General features: G+C 41.3%; 3 protein-coding genes across 4 annotated transcripts; 1 reads left to right on the forward strand and 2 right to left on the reverse strand.

Annotated features, from left to right (window-relative positions):
- Positions 1 to 1,876: 1,876 nt before the first annotated feature.
- Positions 1,877 to 2,791, reverse strand: camk2n1a (calcium/calmodulin-dependent protein kinase II inhibitor 1a). Its single transcript, XM_070919598.1, has 2 exons — positions 2,623 to 2,791; positions 1,877 to 1,947 (listed from the first exon to the last, which is right to left on the reverse strand). The coding sequence occupies exons 1-2, from the start codon at positions 2,789 to 2,791 to the stop codon at positions 1,877 to 1,879; spliced, it is 240 nt and encodes a 79-aa protein (XP_070775699.1).
- Positions 2,792 to 9,054: 6,263 nt separating this feature from the next.
- On the reverse strand, positions 9,055 to 12,790 carry mul2 (mitochondrial E3 ubiquitin protein ligase 2). The gene is made up of 6 exons (XM_070919474.1): positions 12,738 to 12,790; positions 12,009 to 12,145; positions 11,327 to 11,414; positions 11,091 to 11,211; positions 10,248 to 10,479; positions 9,055 to 10,102 (listed from the first exon to the last, which is right to left on the reverse strand). The coding sequence occupies exons 2-6, from the start codon at positions 12,123 to 12,125 to the stop codon at positions 9,587 to 9,589; spliced, it is 1,074 nt and encodes a 357-aa protein (XP_070775575.1). The 5' UTR covers positions 12,126 to 12,145; positions 12,738 to 12,790; the 3' UTR covers positions 9,055 to 9,586.
- Positions 12,791 to 12,815: 25 nt separating this feature from the next.
- On the forward strand, positions 12,816 to 17,184 carry alg3 (ALG3 alpha-1,3- mannosyltransferase). 2 transcript variants are annotated; one of them, XM_070919438.1, is made up of 9 exons: positions 12,816 to 13,005; positions 13,787 to 13,886; positions 13,981 to 14,128; positions 14,366 to 14,526; positions 14,700 to 14,820; positions 14,939 to 15,144; positions 15,632 to 15,708; positions 15,913 to 16,057; positions 16,142 to 17,184. In XM_070919438.1, the coding sequence occupies exons 1-9, from the start codon at positions 12,816 to 12,818 to the stop codon at positions 16,320 to 16,322; spliced, it is 1,329 nt and encodes a 442-aa protein (XP_070775539.1). In that variant the 3' UTR covers positions 16,323 to 17,184. The 2 variants fall into 2 exon arrangements, with proteins under 2 accessions (XP_070775539.1, XP_070775540.1); XM_070919439.1 differs by having other exon boundaries at positions 12,856 to 13,069.
- Positions 17,185 to 17,218: the final 34 nt, after the last annotated feature.

Raw genomic sequence — 17,218 nt, forward strand, 5'->3', positions numbered from 1 at the left:
CCTTCTTGACTTTCGTTCACAGAACAAGCCCAAGCTACTCGGATGTTACTCATCTTCCATTGAACTCTTAGTATAAATGTCTTGGGACAAAAGCCATGCCAGAGAATCACGTTTACATTTTCTTTCACCATTTATTAATTCACCAAATACAGTGAAAATGGCATCATAATATACAATGACTCATTCTTAGAATGTCATGACATTTTTGTTGCTTTTTTGCTTCATAAAACGATGTTTCATTATTGAAAATATTAAGGTTTCATGCACAACAAACCATATCCAGTTTCTTTAAAATAATGGTACAAAATAAACAAAATTAAAAAACAAAAACTGTAATGTCCAAAATCGGTCAAATAACAACGTGTTATTTGAGGATACTCGTAAACAGTGCAATATACTCTAAAACTGCCATTTTCTAACAAATTCATCAACGAAGCTCAAGTCACAGTATACGATTTCTTAATAATAGTTTAACATTGATGTGTGCAAAAACCCCAGACACATTCAGTTAGTCTTTAAAAAACGTCCAACGTCTGATATAGAACGAGACCAGTCCACTAAAATCTTAGATTCGCCTCTCGTGAAGCCTAGTCTCATTCTGTATATCCTCTCTGAAGTAGAAATATTTTTGTTGATGAATTGTAAGACGATAGACTAGCATATCATTTAAATAACAAATATTTAGATATAAAAATACAAATATGACTTTTGTTAAAAAGAAGCGTGCCAGGGTAAGAGTAGTGGCACCTGTGTTGGCACCGGAGTGACAGTTCATGCAAATAGATGGAGAAAAACGTTCAAATTTATAGAGGACAAAAACACGAATAATTGCTAAATTAAAAATAACCAAATTATTTTTTCCCATCAATTTCATGACTATTATTTTAAACATTTACTATAATCTCCATGTCTCTGCTGGCCTCTGTAGATATCTGAGCATTTGAAAATGCAAAACAAAACAAAAAAAGAGGAAAAGAAAAAAAGATATGTGCTGGTGTAAATCAGCTACATGAAGGTGCCAAGCTGCACCTTTAACCACTGATGGGTGATGCAAAGAAGAAGAATGTAGCCTGTGGTTCAGTTTTAAACTGTGGCCTAATGCTCTTTAAGGGCCAAAAGACAAATGGGCTTCTACTACAGAAAATATTAACATTGCACCATCCTCGGATATATGTTTTTACATACAATGGGTCTCCTCTATTTAGTAGACTCAAGAGTTTGGTTGGTCTGTTTTTAAAAAGCGTTAGCAGCAACAGGAATGCATCTGACCAGTGCTGAAAGGACAGCTCCCTTGAATGCACCGTCGCTGACTGAATCAACAAAGCAAAGCCTAAAGGACAGGGGAGGAGGAGGAAGGGGGGGGGGGGGGGGGTCTGAGAGCTTAGCCTACCTACTGTACAACTTATTGAAATAAGGCTGGGATTTATCTTCAGCCTCCAGTTGCAGTATTTTGTTGCTTACAGCGCTTTTGGAAAGGAAAAAATAGATGGTCGTGAAGTAATGACAAGTTCATCCATCATTAAAGTCAGCAGAGGTTGAGATACAGAGCAGAGTCCGCCATCTCAACATCTTGCTGCGCAGCAGTAGTTAAAATCGGGATTAGTTTGGAGAATTGCCAGCAAATCCCATGATAAATCTTGGTCTTTTCCAGAGTCTCTCTCTCTCTCTCATTCTCTTTCTTTCTTCATCATTTCTCTTCCTTTCAGCCTTCTCCAAATTTTTCCCCCTCCTTTGCCCTTTTTTCAGTTTTTTCCTCTCATCATCCCATCCTCGCTTCGTGCCGCCGTTTTTCTCCTGCAGTCCTCGAACATGCACAGCCGACAAGTGCTTCAAATCGGTGATCAAAATTAAAAAGTCTGCAAGGCATCGCTCATGTTTAAACGCCAGGTGAAGACTTGTCTGTCATCCCCTTCAGGACCTCGTCTATTCGGTCGTCCTCGATGACCACTGTGGAGACAAAAAAAAGGGGGGGGGGGGGGTTTACTGAGACCATGACAGCTGAGATACATGATGACATTTCTATAATACCCCAGTCAATAGAGAGGTCATTGTGTTTTATTATAGGTCACGATTTCTCTCCACATTGGCTCCTTATTCGTGGCCTGTAGCAGAGGGGGGTATGGCGCACTAACTAACCAAAGCAAGCGAGAGAAGATGTGACTGTGGTGCGGTGGCAGGTGAATAAATAAATAAATTAATGCACTATTGCAAATCCCCGACCTCGAGTGCGCGCACTTGGTGAAAACAGCTCATCCCCGGTAATGGCGACGAGCCAGGCTTTTATCCTCACAGTTTAACCCTATTGTTTGATGGCTACAGCGCGGGGTGTGTCCTTGCAACCCTGAAGGTAATTTGTTGTGCATGCATGTAAACACTCTGAATGTCGTCGACACTCTCGTAGTGACTGTAAGTATTGATCATGTGGTGCGTTATTAAATAATAATAATGAGATGAAACAACATGAATTAAAAAAGATTATATGAATAATAATAAACTGCTGAGCATCACAACAAACTCACTCTCATAAGTCTGCAATATTCATATATTTTTGCTCATTTCCTACCACATAAATAATCCTGACCATCAGTTATAGTGTGGATCCTTTATTAAACCATCCTTTACCTCGCTTGGCTCTGCCGATCTGTCCAAGCTTTGGGGGTCTTTTCGCCTGCGACGCGGCGAAAAAGGCGCTTGTGTCCTGCAGTCCGCAGCTAAAGGACATCTGACTGACCTCGCTGTCCGCCCCATAGCCGCTCATTTTCCCCTCGTTGTATGGCAGCACCTCGGACATTGTGGCACGACGGAGAAGGATCACTAGCGCAGATAAAAAGTAGATAAAAGTCTTCCTCGGCGGCTGTATGCTCAATGCAGCCGTAGATCCTTTTTTTGAGTGTGCGTGTGTGCAAGCTGCAGCGGTTGGTGTCTCTCCTCTGTTGGGATCCGTTCTGTAGTGTAAACTCGATGTGGATCAGAGGGGCCCCGCGTCTGAGGTCCGGCTGTTGTTGTGGTCTCTCTGTGGTCTCTGGATGTGCTGTGCAGCTGCAGGGAGAGACGGACGGAGAGTTGTGCTCGCCTGTGTTGCTGGCTGATGTCTGGTGAGGGAAGTGGGAGATCCCGGGATCATAAAGGAAACCCAGGCAGAACGGTGAAGTCATCCATCCGGGTTTGAAGCGCGAGCGCGCGCGTGTGTGTGTGTGTGCGCGTGTGTTAGTGTGTGTGTGTGTGTGTGTGTGTGTGTGTGTGTGTGTGTGTGCGCGCGTGTGTTTGTGTGTGAATGTGTGTGGTAGGGGACTCCGAGTGGTAGAGGAGCAAGAGTGACATCAACAGGCGAGAGGTGAAATTGCACGAGAGAAGGAGCCACACTGAAGCAGTTTAGAGATGAAGGCTTTTCTTCAGGAAATCTGAGGAAAATTCACTGTTATATAGAAACTTATGGTGTGTCTTGAAGAATGAATGGATACCTTAGCCTTATATTTCCTATTGTAGCACATAATAATCCCAATATAGGGTATAATTGTCTTCCATAATATACTGTAGGATTAGGTAGAGGCAGGTATTTCTTTGCATAGTCAGTGATGGAAGTATGGAAGTACTGTACACAAGTACAGTTTTCAGGTGCTTGTACTTCACTTCACCATTTCTGTTTTATACCACTTTATACTTCTACTTCATCTACCTAGCAGGAAGAGTCCAATAAAAATGCAGCTGGTTGCATTGTACAATTTCCCCCCGGGGATCAATAAAGTATTTCTGATTCTGATTGTGGGAAATGTAGGATCCAGGGTTTTTTGGAGCTTGAGCCATACAGACTAAAATTCTCATATATCTTAGCCTCTGCTTTTTTAATTTTGACCACTGTGAGACCCCTAACTTCATGCAAGTGCAAAACTAATTCACTGGAGTTCCCCTTTAAAGTGTCACAGCAGCAAAAGAAAGTATAAAAACAGGTGCATAATTGTATGGATAAGAGAAGTAACCCCAAAAAAACTGGCCTATACATTATGAGCATTTACTATACACAATAAGAAGCATGAAAATAAACATAGATTTGACATGATGACATTATATACATTATAGACTATGTACTTTCTACAGAAAGATCCAGTATGGTCCTGGTTGTGTGTCAGCAGACAATACATGACAGGCTGATTTCAGCACCACGGACAGAGCCAGTATCATTTATACATTAGCTGCATTTGAAATTACGTCATTCTTCCCTGCCTTCTTTCTGCAGCCTGCGTTACAGCATCCCGTCCTCACAGCATATGGTGTCTCATAAAAAGCTAAAATACTGACAGAAAGCCTATTATTGGACCAAACCTGTTTTTAACAACCCAGGCCAGCTGACCTGTCTATAAACAACCTTTCCCATTGAAGCAGCGTTCCTCTGTTTTAGCAGCCAGTCTGCATAGCTGACCGGTGAAAGTGACCAGCTGACAGTCTTGAGATCAGTGCTGTTGGAAAGGCTCTTGGATTTCCTGCGGGGATAAGACGCGGGGCGGCTGCGGAGTCAAAGCAAAGCGCGCTCCTGCCTGGTGGCTGGCTTCCCACAGAAACATGGCCCATATAACCCCCTGTACACATTACTGAGTCTCCAGAGCATTTCTGTTTACCACCAATTTACTCAGAAAACATGCAGCCATCTTTGGAGGTGGATTCAACCCAAAAAGTCTATTCCAAGAGGCTTAAATGAGGATGCTGCAAGGTGATGGGTTACAGTGAAACACAGACAACTGCAACTAACTATCTTTATCCAAATATGATGGACATAACATGGATCCACAGTCAGTGTGTGAGGCTATATAATGCATCAGAGACCATAAACATGCCACTCTATGAATGTAATTCCCCAGTGATGACTCACAAAGCTCCTCAGGCCCAATAAGCAGTGACAGCTGTCAAGAAGCAGAGCCGTTGATTCATGCAGGGATTTTGCATGATGTCATCAGTCAGCGACACAGTTATAGGCTGTATGGGGGAAAATCTGACCCGCTGCCCCACATGGTACCAGGTACTGCTTCATGTTCACTATTTAGGGAAGAAACATGCATGTGTTATACAGACTGGACACTTCTCTTTCTTAGCTCGTGCCTTAATAATATGCACCTCCTCGTACACAATGTTGAACCAAGCATGCTGAAGCGCAATGACTCCATCTGGTCCGTCTCTGTTTAGTTCAATTGATCTTTTTCAGTCTGCACGCTGTGATTTCTCCTCCTCTGTGCCCTTCTTTCTCTTTCTCCATCTCTGCCTCTTTAGCAGGCAGCAGTTCTTAATGATCAGGCTCACTCGATCAGTCATTCATCTCTGACAAGGGCACCCACCCTTAAGAAATGTGTGTGTGTGTGTGTGTGTGTGTGTGTGTGTGTGTGTGTGTGTGTGTGTGTGCGCATGTGTGTGCTCTTGAAGCACTGCCTCCAATTACAAATGAATCACCATGCTGAGTCACTCGCCCCCTCCCCATCTTTCCCCTTGAGTAGACCAAGCACTGCTGAACCTACACACACAAACACATACACACTATGTTCCTCCTTGAGGAACACTAGCTGAGAAAAAAAAAACAATAACAAGCCTAGAGCAAAGAGCCAGGATCAATTCCCTGAGTATCAGGTCTTAGGATTTGTCTGCGTGTGTGTGTGCAGGTATATATTTCAGGAAAACTACAAATGTAAGCAAGAAGAGAGCAGAAACACACACCATCTGCAGTCATGGATCAAATAAAATCATTGTGTATATCTGTTCTCCTTGTCATGAAGATTAATGTTGTTTGTTTTCCTGCATAAACATCCTCCAAGAGATTGTGGGAACATTGGCAGAGCTCCTGCCCTTGGATCAGTGAGCGCACAGCTGAGATAGAGATGCTCACAGCTGTAGCTACATGCTGAAGCTACATCGAGGCAGCTGTACGCTCCGCCTCCCGCACCTCATTCAGTGGGGAGGCCAAAGCTGTGATCAAAGGTGAATGTTTCATGTTGTTTAGTAGCATGTTGGTGAAGTCTGTGGGTGATTTTAAAGCAAAACTTGTTCTGTTATAAGAGTCAAGCTTCTACGTTTCTTTATTTGTTGTATTTGGAAGACATGGCAGATAAGATGAGCATAAAAGGGGGGCTTTTACTGTAGTACTGTACTGTACATGTAAGAAGATTTTTAATTGTGGCAGATTTTGAGTACATATGCGTAGTTTAAACTTACAATGCATCATATTTTATAAAATCTTCATATGTTTAGTATGAACTTTTAAAATTTAATTCTTCAATGCTGTGGGCACCACTCATTCACGTCCATTATACTGGGGAGGCGGAGGAAATCTCAGAGATGGATATCTCAAAACCTGCGCAGATGAAACCAAAACTACCTGCATGGCAATGGTACATGGGGAAATATGTTTTTTGTTTTGTATCTGCATCCATTTGTCTTTTGGTTTTTAATGAGTGTAAGTGTGGGCTAGTAAAGATGCAGAAGCCTGCTGGGTGAATGAGCGCAGTGTACTCTGCTCAAACTGAAGGGCCAAACAGAAAAATCTTTATATCTGACCAGTGTGTATTTTCCTCTGACACCATCCCTGTCTCCCTTTCCTCAAGCAGGGAGTGCTTGGTTCGCTGATGAGAGGAGAAGCACTGCAGTCATACTACTGTCACAAAGTAGGTCACTTATCCCACATGCCCAAAGCAGATGGGTGACAGCGGTAATTGGCATCAGGGACTGTAGCACGCTGTGATGGCTCTCTCTCCTGAGATACCGCATCTCTACCTTTCCTCCTGCTGTCTGTTGAGTGTCTGCCAATGCCAAAGTTAAAAAAGACCCCTCCGCCCCACCGCTCTCTGTCAGGAACACAAGCACATAAGGTCATGGTGTGCCGGGATTTCAAAGATTTATCCAAACTTTTTCTGCAGATCTGGAGCTATGCCATTTCCATTGTACTCTCTGTCATTTGTTAAATACAGCATTTGGCTCCGTCTGCTGTGGTTTAGCCCGACACTTTTTGGATTCAAGACTTCGATACATCAAAGAAATTCATGGCAATTTACTAAATAAATGTACAGGATTATTCCACATTTCTCCATTTTGTACCACAAAAATCCACTTTCAGTGAAATTATGATACTACTGCTCCATCTGACTACATCATTTAAAAAAGACTAAGACTCTACAGCCATGCTAGTGATTCTGAGGCTCTACTTAAGCTAAATGCTAACATTAGTATGCTAACATGCTCACAATGACAATGCTGTTTCTTATCTTAGTGTGTTAGCTAACATTTCCTGATTAGCACTACAAACAAAGTGAAGCTGATGGGATGTCATTAGTTATGCAGGTACAATTTCCCCCCGGGGATCAATGAAGTATTTCTGATTCTGATTCTGATTCTGAAATTAAAATTTTAATCTGATGATGACGCCAGTTGAATAGCCAGGGGAATCCATCCAATAGTTTTTGAAACATTTCACTAAAAACGAAAATGTCAAGCTCATTATGGCACCAGAGGAAAAGTCAAGAGATCACCAATGCCAGTGAGATACATCCTCTGGGGACCATGAATGTCTGTACCACATTTCATAATCCATCGAATAGTTGAAATATTTCAGTCTGGACCAAAGTGGTGGGGTGGACCAACAGATTGACATTGCCATTCATACGGTTAGTTTGTCAATATTAAAAGTCATGTTAATTACTAGCCAAGCTAATAATGCCATTAAATCTGTATTTTAAACTGGTACCCCTAATAAATAAGGTTTTATCTAACCATCACTGTCTGCACCCTCATCATCGCAGATCAGGGTCTACACCCATGAAGCACAGCCAATTAGAGAATAATCATATCATCTAAATTGTTTGTCAGCTATCACAAGGGATTTAACAGGCTATCACAGCGTACATTAATTGCATGTGACTAGAAAACCATCCACTGGAGTCAGTGTCTTCCCTCACTGTCAGCCAGTACAGTTGTGTGCCTCACGACCTCAAGTGAAGAAAGGTGGACACCTAGTGGTTAGAATCATTTATCATAATTCAGATTTACTGAAATAAGCCAAAATTAAGTCCTAAGTAATTGAGATAATGAACAAAGACAGTGACGACAGAGAGAAAATCAGCTTTTATCTCTATATGAACCGTGCATACATCACAGCAGATTTTAGCCTAATTTTTAAAGCATTAACTCTCTCCAAAGGCCCATATGAGATTGTTCCTATCACTCTTTTGCCATCTTTTTATTCTCTCAATTATGCAATTAAACTGGAAATGAACGCATCAAATGCCACTGTTTTTTTTCCCATGCCCTCAGAGGTCTGTGAGTGCTACAGTAATAGTCTGTTCCCCGAGAGCCACAGCTGTTGTTCTGCTGAGAGAGCTCATGAAGAATTTGTCAAAGTGAACCCTTATGACCGCTGAGGAAGATTTATGGGATCCTGTGTCTCCCACCTGTTCCTTTTTCACCCCCTACTCAAGCCCGATGCCCCCACTCTTGTACCCCCCCTCCCCACACCTATTACTTTTTCCCCTTCTGTGCTACTGCTGAAAAAAAAATCTGTAGGTGGCTTTTCATCCATCCGCCCTTCTCCACATCTTCTCACTGCTTGTTAGAGATGACAGAAATAGTAAGCTTGATGACTCACTATACCCAAGTCTTTTCAGACACCAGGTGCTGTCAACAAGCATTTGTGCCTATGGAAAAATGAAAAAAAACAAAAAACAAAACATCATAAATTGATATAATCTTGAGAGTCCTGTGAAACACGTGTATCTATTCAGGCATGAACTACTTTCCTAATGTTTAAGAGGAGCAGCAGCCATTTGAGGGAACAGCTGTTGTTCAGATGTCTGTGGATCATTCAGAAATGTAGGCAGGCAGAACACCACATCTTGAATCATATACGATCTGTACATACAGACATAATGAGCATAATGTACTATTACATGTTAGACTCACACAGATCTGTATACTCCATTCCTAAAACAAATTGAATAAGCGGGTGAGTGATTTAGCACCATCTATCCACGATGATAGTGAGAGTACATATATACTACACAAATGGTTCAAAGAGTGATGCTTTATTGAATTTCTAAACATTATTTTTTCTCAACACTTTTTACTGTCTGTAGTGCATTAATTACACCATAAGACTGCTGGTTCATCGTAACTTTAATTCACTTCCAGTGACTCAAATATGTAAGTGAAAGTGGCTGAAACAAAAGCTGAGCTCCTTATGACCAGACTCAAGTTATTCAGACACATACATTGCAATCACTCTTAGACAGCAGCAGACATATAAATTACCAAAATAAGGCACAGAACAAACTTATAGGAAAATAAACATCTCTGTACACCTTTTTTTCCTCAATTACTTCATTTTCCTGTATTCCCCATATACAATTACTGATAAAAATACCTCATTTTAATTCAAGGTTTATTAGTACAGTATGTTCTTTAAAGAAAATCTTTATTCTTTCCAGTAATAAGATTTTCAAGTTGCTTTTGCCCTTTATTTTTAAGTGTAAGTGCAACAGATTAGACCTTTGAGGTGTACAGCCGGTACAGTTTGTATGATGGGGTACTTCCACTGAGGTCATATGGTCACACAGGTGCCTCAGACGTGGTAGAGAGGCACCACTCTGCTGATGCACTGTCTACATATGGGGCATCGACGGTATGGAAGGGCCTGGTAGCAGCTGTGGCAGCAGCACACATGTCCACAGTCCAACAGAATACAGTTACGTGGCTGACAGAGGCAAATCACACAGGCATTCTCTATGTGCTCCTCGACCCCGTCTTGAGAGGCCTCGGGGCCCCTCCCTAGAGCACGCGCTCTTGGAGCTTCAGCCTGCAGTCTCTCAAATTCCCTCCTCTCCTGCTCCTGCTCCCAGCGAACTTTTAGTTGGTAGTAGTAGCGCCGACCGACCCAGAGGAGGACCGCTGCCCCTGCCACAGCTGAGGCGATGGCCAGCGCCTTCCACCAAACAGCCGTGCTCTCTTGCTCTCCTCGCAGGGTGTCAAAGTCTGCAATGCTCAAAAAGTACTGTGAACCATTAGAAGGGGGTCGAAGATTCAGGGTGCCGTCTGTGTCCAATATTAATTCGCCTACACCTGTAAGAGTTGTGCCCACCTGGAAAAAGAGGGGAACATTTGTGAAATGTATCATTAACATCAGTTCTTTTTAAATAAACAAAAAATATCTATGCTTTGTCAAATGAATATAAATTAGTTAGTTATAGAAGTTAACAATGTTAGTATCTGATCTAACAACTGACTTTGAGCATTTCCTCGGTCTCCAGTTGCCCTTTAAGCTTCTCCCCGCTGAGGTATTGTCCTACGATGTCACCCAAGCCGTAATTGACCTGGTGGAACTTCTCGTGGGTGATCTCCATGTGCTCGCCGGAGGCCTGCAGAGGGCACAGGACTTTAACTGTGTTCTCATCGGATCCCACCAACACAAAGGGAACTGCATTCACTCTTTGGTGCAAGACTCGTTCACTGTCCGTCCTGCAAGAGGTAGAGGGAGGAATGACAAAGTATAATTAACACTGGGACTTTGGGGTTGCAACGTATACATAAGTATACAAAAAAGGGACATCACCTGAACAATCTCTGATTGAGCTGACAGACAGCCTGCATTACAAATTGGGTTGTGGAATTTGAAAGCTGAGTGTTTACAAGTCAGGAAGTGTCTATAGCTGAGTCATGTTATGTGGGAGTTTATGTGTTTATGTCAACATCCAAGTTGTAATTACAAATGGGAAACAGATATTTTTCACTATGAAATAGCTGGAGTACTAGTCACAGTCACTTTTTGAGCTCTATAGTGCATAAAGTTGTCTGCATATGGTAATTATATGGGCACTCAAGAGACTTACACCTTCCAAAACATAGAGGCCAGTGCAGTGTGTTTTTCCTCCTTCCTAAATCTAGTGTGGACTTACTCTTTCAGGTGCATTCCCACTGGGAACCTTTGTTGCATGTCATAACCTTCACTATCTCTCCTTGTTTCCTGTCTGCCTCTAAACTGTACACTGTCTACCAAAGGTGAAGTAGAAAAAAGATCATGTATGGTATCATAATGCTGCACTGTATTATTGCCGTGATAGAGTTCTCACCAAGTGCGTGAAAGGCCGTTCCACACCAGCCTGTGTTCTCTCAACATGAATTTCTGCACCACGCCAACAATTTCTTTTTGGAAGTGACTCGTCAGAGGCTCGCCCACTGGTTGCACAGCACCTACAATATGTATAAACACATAATAAACAATGAGAGGCAAGGAAGGTATACCCATTTTTCTGTGGAAAAAATATGCTATCAGCTCTTGTCTGTATTAGAAACAGGACCTGATTACCTTCGATGACAGCATACTGTAGACATGCTCCTTGAGTAACTTTCAAAATGTCTTTCAGTTTTCCATCTATGGTGAAGTGTGGAGCATCCTGAAATCACGAGACACTGACTGTTTGTAAAGGCAGTATACATACTGTAGTCGACAGGCTTCAGGTTTTCCAAAATTGTACAGTGCACAGCAAAACTGTCAGCTATTGCACTGGTTCCAAACCTGGAGGTTTAGGCCTCTAAAGCGTTTGCAAGATGAGGAAGAAAAAGAAAAAATATCTTTCTGCCACACAAAATTCAACTTATCATCTTTTACCTTTCTCCACATTTTCGCATAGTTCATCATCATCATCAGTCCTCTAAAAATAAAATAAATAAATAAAAATACTCTATGCAACTTGTGACGAGGGCTTGCAAGTAGACACTGCTTCAGTAATATGGCAAATCAGTTGGAAACAACTGGCCTTGAAGATTTCTTTCCACTGTAAACACAGTTCAGACACATTGATAGTGAGTGTTGATCTGCCTGAAGAGGATTTCATACTGCTTTTGTGTGAAAGATGAACATTGTTTTCATGGTGTCACAACTAATTCCATTCCTTTCTATGGCTTAGAAAGCATGAAAACAGACAATGACAATTTTCAAAATATGACAATATAAAGTTATGTAAAATTATGTTCATTACACAACTAACATCAAGTTTGTCTAGTGTCGTCCTGCTCTTCTTATAGAGATAATAGAAGATGCCTGAGAGGGCAAGGCTGGTCCCGAGACATACTGCCTCTGTAACCCTCACAGGAAATCCATCCATTCCCCCGGGTCTCCTGTCACCTGCACAAACATATGATATGTAAGAAGGTAAATAAATCAAACTCTCGTGTTTCACTATCACCCACAAGTACAAGACTCATGTTGATTTTACTGTGACATGCTTTGATATGTTTACAGTGTGTGTGGCATTAAGTATTGATTGATCTGAGTAACAGTACAACAGTAACATATATCTATGATATTTATTGTTTTTCAATGATGCCTAACGTTAGTTCTGTGACCCGAATGTAGCCATATAGAAGTTGAGAGTTCACACACTTGTATAACGATAAAACTGCAAAAACAAACAAAATTGTGTTATAGTTTATAGTGACATTAAAAATGGATGACAATAAACTCTAAGTCCATTTTCTATGCTGTGAGCGTGCCACTTGTCACATAACGTATTTCAGTACGTTTATTTTCTTTAAAATATTGGTTAGCTAAATTTAGCTAGCCAGCTAACGTTGCTAGGGCAGCAGGAGAACCAGGAGTGACCTCTAAACGTTTTGACAACCTAACGTTAGCTAACTATATGAGCAACAATAATTAATGTATAGAGTATATATGTCTTAACTGTCCGTTACGATTGATAATAAATCTGTTTTTTTACCTGCCAGAAAAGAGAAATCTCAAGCTATCATATTCGCTTGAACAGTGTTGTCCATGTCACGTGACGTAGCTGATGACAATGTGGCGTCACCTGACAACTTATAACAGCGCATGTCAGTTGCGGCCTCTCTCCACGTCTCTACGCCGCCGACATGGCAGGAGGTGTGCGGAGAAAGTCTCCCAGTTCCCCGTCCCCACTGTGGGGGAAACTTCTCACACTGTGGCAGGACAAACATTTGGTCCTGTTCAAAACGGAATACACGTTACTGGTCGTTTCAATTTTGTGGCTTCTGGAGATCGGCATCAATGTGTGGGTCATACAAAAAGTAGCATGTAAGTAGCTGCGGGGCTAGTTAGCATGCTATGGTGTTTTGTCATTTCTTTGAATGTATTTGAACGCTAAGTAGTTAGCGTTAGCAAACCTACTAAGTTACACTGCCACCTGTCAAAGGGAATTTACTGTCCTTGCATGACCACATACAATCGCCTGTTCTGTCCAAGTGTTAAATGACATTCAGTGTTTTCAGCAACTGCTAGCCTCAAAACTTATGCAGCTAAAGACTTGATTTTTATTAGCAATACTGTAAACCTGTAGTGGCAAGATAATAACTGCTCACTGATAACGTTACCCACATATTTTCAAGCATAACGTTAGTATGTCATCTGTGTCATTGTTTATTTTGAGAAGCCTACTTATTTGTCTAAAATAGGGATGTAACAATTATCATCAATTGATCTTTCTATTAATTAGTTTTTTCGATTAATGAATTAATTGTTTATTCTTTAAATGACCGAAAAACAGGATTAACATTAGATTGACAGAAAAAAGCAAATAGTTTTTCCAGATTTCATATCAGAAGTTGAGGACTTTGGGTTTTGGTTATCAAATAATTGATTGTCAAATAAGTTGTGATGGTCCTAATTTTAAGAATCTACTGACAAAGGGATAAAAAATTTATAATGCTAATAGAAATAACAGCACTGACAGTGACATTATTTGGGTAACCTTCGCCATCATTCATGATCACTGATTTATGTTCTTTACTGCAGACACAGAGATAGACTGGAAAGCCTACATGGATGAAGTAGAGGGAGTCATCAATGGTACCTACGACTACACCCAGCTCAAAGGAGACACCGGCCCCTTGGTGTGAGTTTCAAAGGCTTTTTAGTGGTGTAAGTCTGTAGTTAGATGTAGTTTTCAGTGCAGGAATGCAGGATAAATGAGCACCTTGTTGTTGCAGATACCCGGCTGGCTTTGTCTACTTCTTTACTGCTCTGTACTACATCACCAGCCATGGCGTGAACATCCGTCTGGGCCAGTATCTTTTTGCTGCGTTCTACCTCATCACACTGCTGCTCGTCTTCAGGATATACTACCGCACTAAGAAGGTCAGTCTGTGGGACGAAACCCTTGTTTACCATGTGGTATTATAAAACTGCAGTGTTCTATTTCTATGCTTATGAAGCCATTGAGTTTGTGTGAAACTCCTCTATACTTTTTAGTTTATGTTTCAACCTGAACGTACTGTACATATATATATGATGTCTGTCATTTCCTAATAGTTTACTTGTTAATTTGCCTTTTTTGCCATAATTGTATTTGTGTATTTCTTTGACTTTTTCCAGGTTCCTCCCTATGTCTTCTTCTTTGTGTGCTGTGCTTCTTATCGGATCCACTCCATCTTTGTGCTGCGTCTCTTTAATGATCCAGTGGCCATGATGCTGCTGTTTGCAGCTGTCAACCTCTTCATAGATGAATACTGGATCCTAGGCTGCGGCCTTTACAGGCAAGTGTGGACTAACGGCACAATGCAGCTTTTCATGTAATATCTTTCTCTGTTGACCGAGAGGAATATGTATCGGATGTTTCTTTGTGAATCTTTATAGCATATCAGAGTCATTTCTTTTGCCATGCGAGACATGATGAAATTACAACTCAATCTTCCTATCTTTCTGACAGTTTAGCAGTGTCTGTGAAGATGAATGTGCTTCTTTTTGCTCCTGGACTACTTTTCCTCCTTGTGTCTGAGTTTGGTCTAATCAGGACAATCCCAAAACTTTCTCTGTGTGCAGTCATACAGGTAAAATATTCCCTATAACATAAAACCAGGCACAGTTTTACTGTCACACGAAAGTATTTTCAGTTTGGTTCAGTGTTGCCAAGCAGTATCTCTAAATTAATCTGTCTTGATGTTGCAGCTTTTTCTGGGTCTGCCTTTCCTCCTGGAGAATCCCATTGGTTATTTGAGTCGGGCGTTTGATCTTGGCCGTCAGTTTATGTTCAAGTGGACGGTCAACTGGCGCTTCCTGCCAGAATGGCTCTTCTTGAATCGGTACTTCCACTTACTCCTGCTGGCTGCCCACCTGCTCACCCTGCTGCTCTTTGCTCTCCGCCGTTGGAAGAGGTGAGACTGACTTTGGCTGTGCCAAGGTTACTGTTGGCATTATATTTAAAGATGAGCTGGAATAAATCGGGGCTTAAAATCATGCCAGTTTTTGTTCCATGACACCACAGGCGTTGGTTCAGTCTGCAGCTGATCTCATGCACCCTGTCTGTGTTTTCTACTGAAAGGCATATATTTTGGCATTTCTTGTCATTATAATTTGACTATCGACTTCATGTTAAAGTCAGATTTAGTGATTGGTTATTGAGCTATAATGCCAATTTTATAAATTGCTGTTTCTATTTCAGGGCACTATTTATCAGTAAAGTGCATAATCAAAAAAAGTGATGCTACCCACAGTTATGTGTCATCAGTCAGTTTTTTATAAATATGACTTTTTACAGGGAGGTGTTAACAGCATCTGCTATGTTGCTTACATTTTAGTCAGAGAGGTGGAATGACATTTATTTATTAATTAAATGAAAAGTAACTGTTTACTCTCTTGCAGGCCAGGAGAAAGCATCTATGAACTACTCAAGGAGCCAGCCAAAAGGAAGATCCCTGCTCAGAAAAACACTGTTGATCATATCCTTCTATGTGAATCTAAAATTATCTGTAGAATATTGTTCCTTAATGGACTACTTAGGATTGCCAGCAACACTATTACTTCTACTGCTAGGTGTCAAATATAAATTGGCTGAACATGTCTGCGTGACATTGATCAGAGTGTAAACAAAGGATGTTCCTAGTATTCACTGGCTTTTGTGTCCAACCTTAACAGATGATCACAGATAGTGCTAATTCTGTTTACCTCTAACTTCATTGGCATGTGCTTTAGCCGTTCGCTGCACTACCAGTTCTACGTGTGGTACTTCCACACGCTGCCTTACCTGCTCTGGAGTGGAGGAGTCAAGAAGCTGGCCCACCTGCTCAGGTAAGACGGAGTCTAAATACTAAACCACAACTTCCATTTCTGATTAGTTATAGACCTACAGCATCGTTTTCTCCTTGTGTTCAGGGTCCTGATCCTGGGTCTGATCGAGCTTTCATGGAACACCTACCCATCTACTAACAGCAGCTCAGCCGCCCTCCACGTCTGTCACCTCATCATCCTCCTCTGTCTGTGGCTGGCTCCGCCGCTGCCTTCAGCTCCAGCAGAAACACAAGAAGATACACCCGTCAAGGACAAACGCCAGTGAGCCACAGCTTGATCGGACCGGACGTTGTATTTGGTCTAATCAGCTGCAGAACAGTGTCCATCATCCTCCTCTCTTTGAGAGGCCACCGGGGTAGACTGTTTATAAGTGAATACAAGGAGCCATTTGATGCTTCTCATCTCAGCTCACTGCTAAAAGTGAAGGAAGCTAATGTGTGGGTGCAGTCTGCAGCCGGATACCTACATGATGAAATGGCATGTAGTAGTTCCTTTGCAGTTGAAGAGATGAAAAGAGAAAGAAAGTATGGATTCTCAGGTTTCATTTTCAGATACATAATAGGAAGAGTGGAGTAGAGTGGTAGGAGGAAATTGTGAATGTTATGCTGTTTTGAAAGAGTTTGTTACATAGGCTATATTTCAACTTATAATGTTAAAACTACAACATATTTCAACTGGCCTATCACTGGCCATCATTTTTCCTTGTTTGATATTCTGATATTATCGAAAACTACCATTGACTGGTGCACAAATGATCTTGTACATTGTATTAAGAAGGCAGTATATTGAAGAATCATTAATATGATACGGAACACAACTTGGCACCAAAAGCTTTAAATTAATTGCATATCGGGCATTAGCCTGAGGCATTTCCACATTATACAGTAGTTGCAGTATTCTCCAGTAATAATAGGCCAAAAAGTAATTTCCAATAGTTTTATAATTTTACACAATTGTGTAAAACTAAGCTGTAGACAATCAGTCTGATTTGTATGTAATTGATTCATCCTCTGTTGTGAGTGGCTCACTACACTCATAAGCACATAAGTAGATTTAATGTGAAAGATTTGCAGTAGAGTGAGACGGCAAAAGTGTGACATTTTATATTAAACAGCGATGCCACTTAACCATGATGCTTTTTCCTGTGTGTATATTTTTGTT

The sequence above is a fragment of the Enoplosus armatus genome, chromosome 14 (genome assembly GCF_043641665.1).
Source record: "Enoplosus armatus isolate fEnoArm2 chromosome 14, fEnoArm2.hap1, whole genome shotgun sequence".
In the NCBI taxonomy this organism is placed as follows: Eukaryota; Metazoa; Chordata; class Actinopteri; order Centrarchiformes; family Enoplosidae; genus Enoplosus; species Enoplosus armatus.

Excerpts from the sequence above, each read along its gene's own strand:
- camk2n1a (XM_070919598.1), bottom strand. The coding sequence starts at position 2,791 with ATGTCCGAGGTGCTGCCATACAACGAGGGGAAAATGAGCGGCTATGGG. Across the intron at positions 1,948-2,622 it reads GATCGGCAGAGCCAAGCGAG|TGGTCATCGAGGACGACCGA; the intron begins GTAAAGGATGGT and ends TTGTCTCCACAG.
- mul2 (XM_070919474.1), bottom strand. The coding sequence starts at position 12,125 with ATGGATGGATTTCCTGTGAGGGTTACAGAGGCAGTATGTCTCGGGACC. Across the intron at positions 11,415-12,008 it reads CGACACTAGACAAACTTGAT|GATGCTCCACACTTCACCAT; the intron begins GTTAGTTGTGTA and ends TCGTGATTTCAG. Across the intron at positions 10,480-11,090 it reads AACGGCCTTTCACGCACTTG|GACGGACAGTGAACGAGTCT; the intron begins GTGAGAACTCTA and ends TACCTCTTGCAG.
- alg3 (XM_070919438.1), top strand. The coding sequence starts at position 12,816 with ATGTGGCGTCACCTGACAACTTATAACAGCGCATGTCAGTTGCGGCCT. Across the intron at positions 13,006-13,786 it reads AAACGGAATACACGTTACTG|ACACAGAGATAGACTGGAAA; the intron begins GTCGTTTCAATT and ends TCTTTACTGCAG. Across the intron at positions 14,821-14,938 it reads CTCTGTGTGCAGTCATACAG|CTTTTTCTGGGTCTGCCTTT; the intron begins GTAAAATATTCC and ends TTGATGTTGCAG.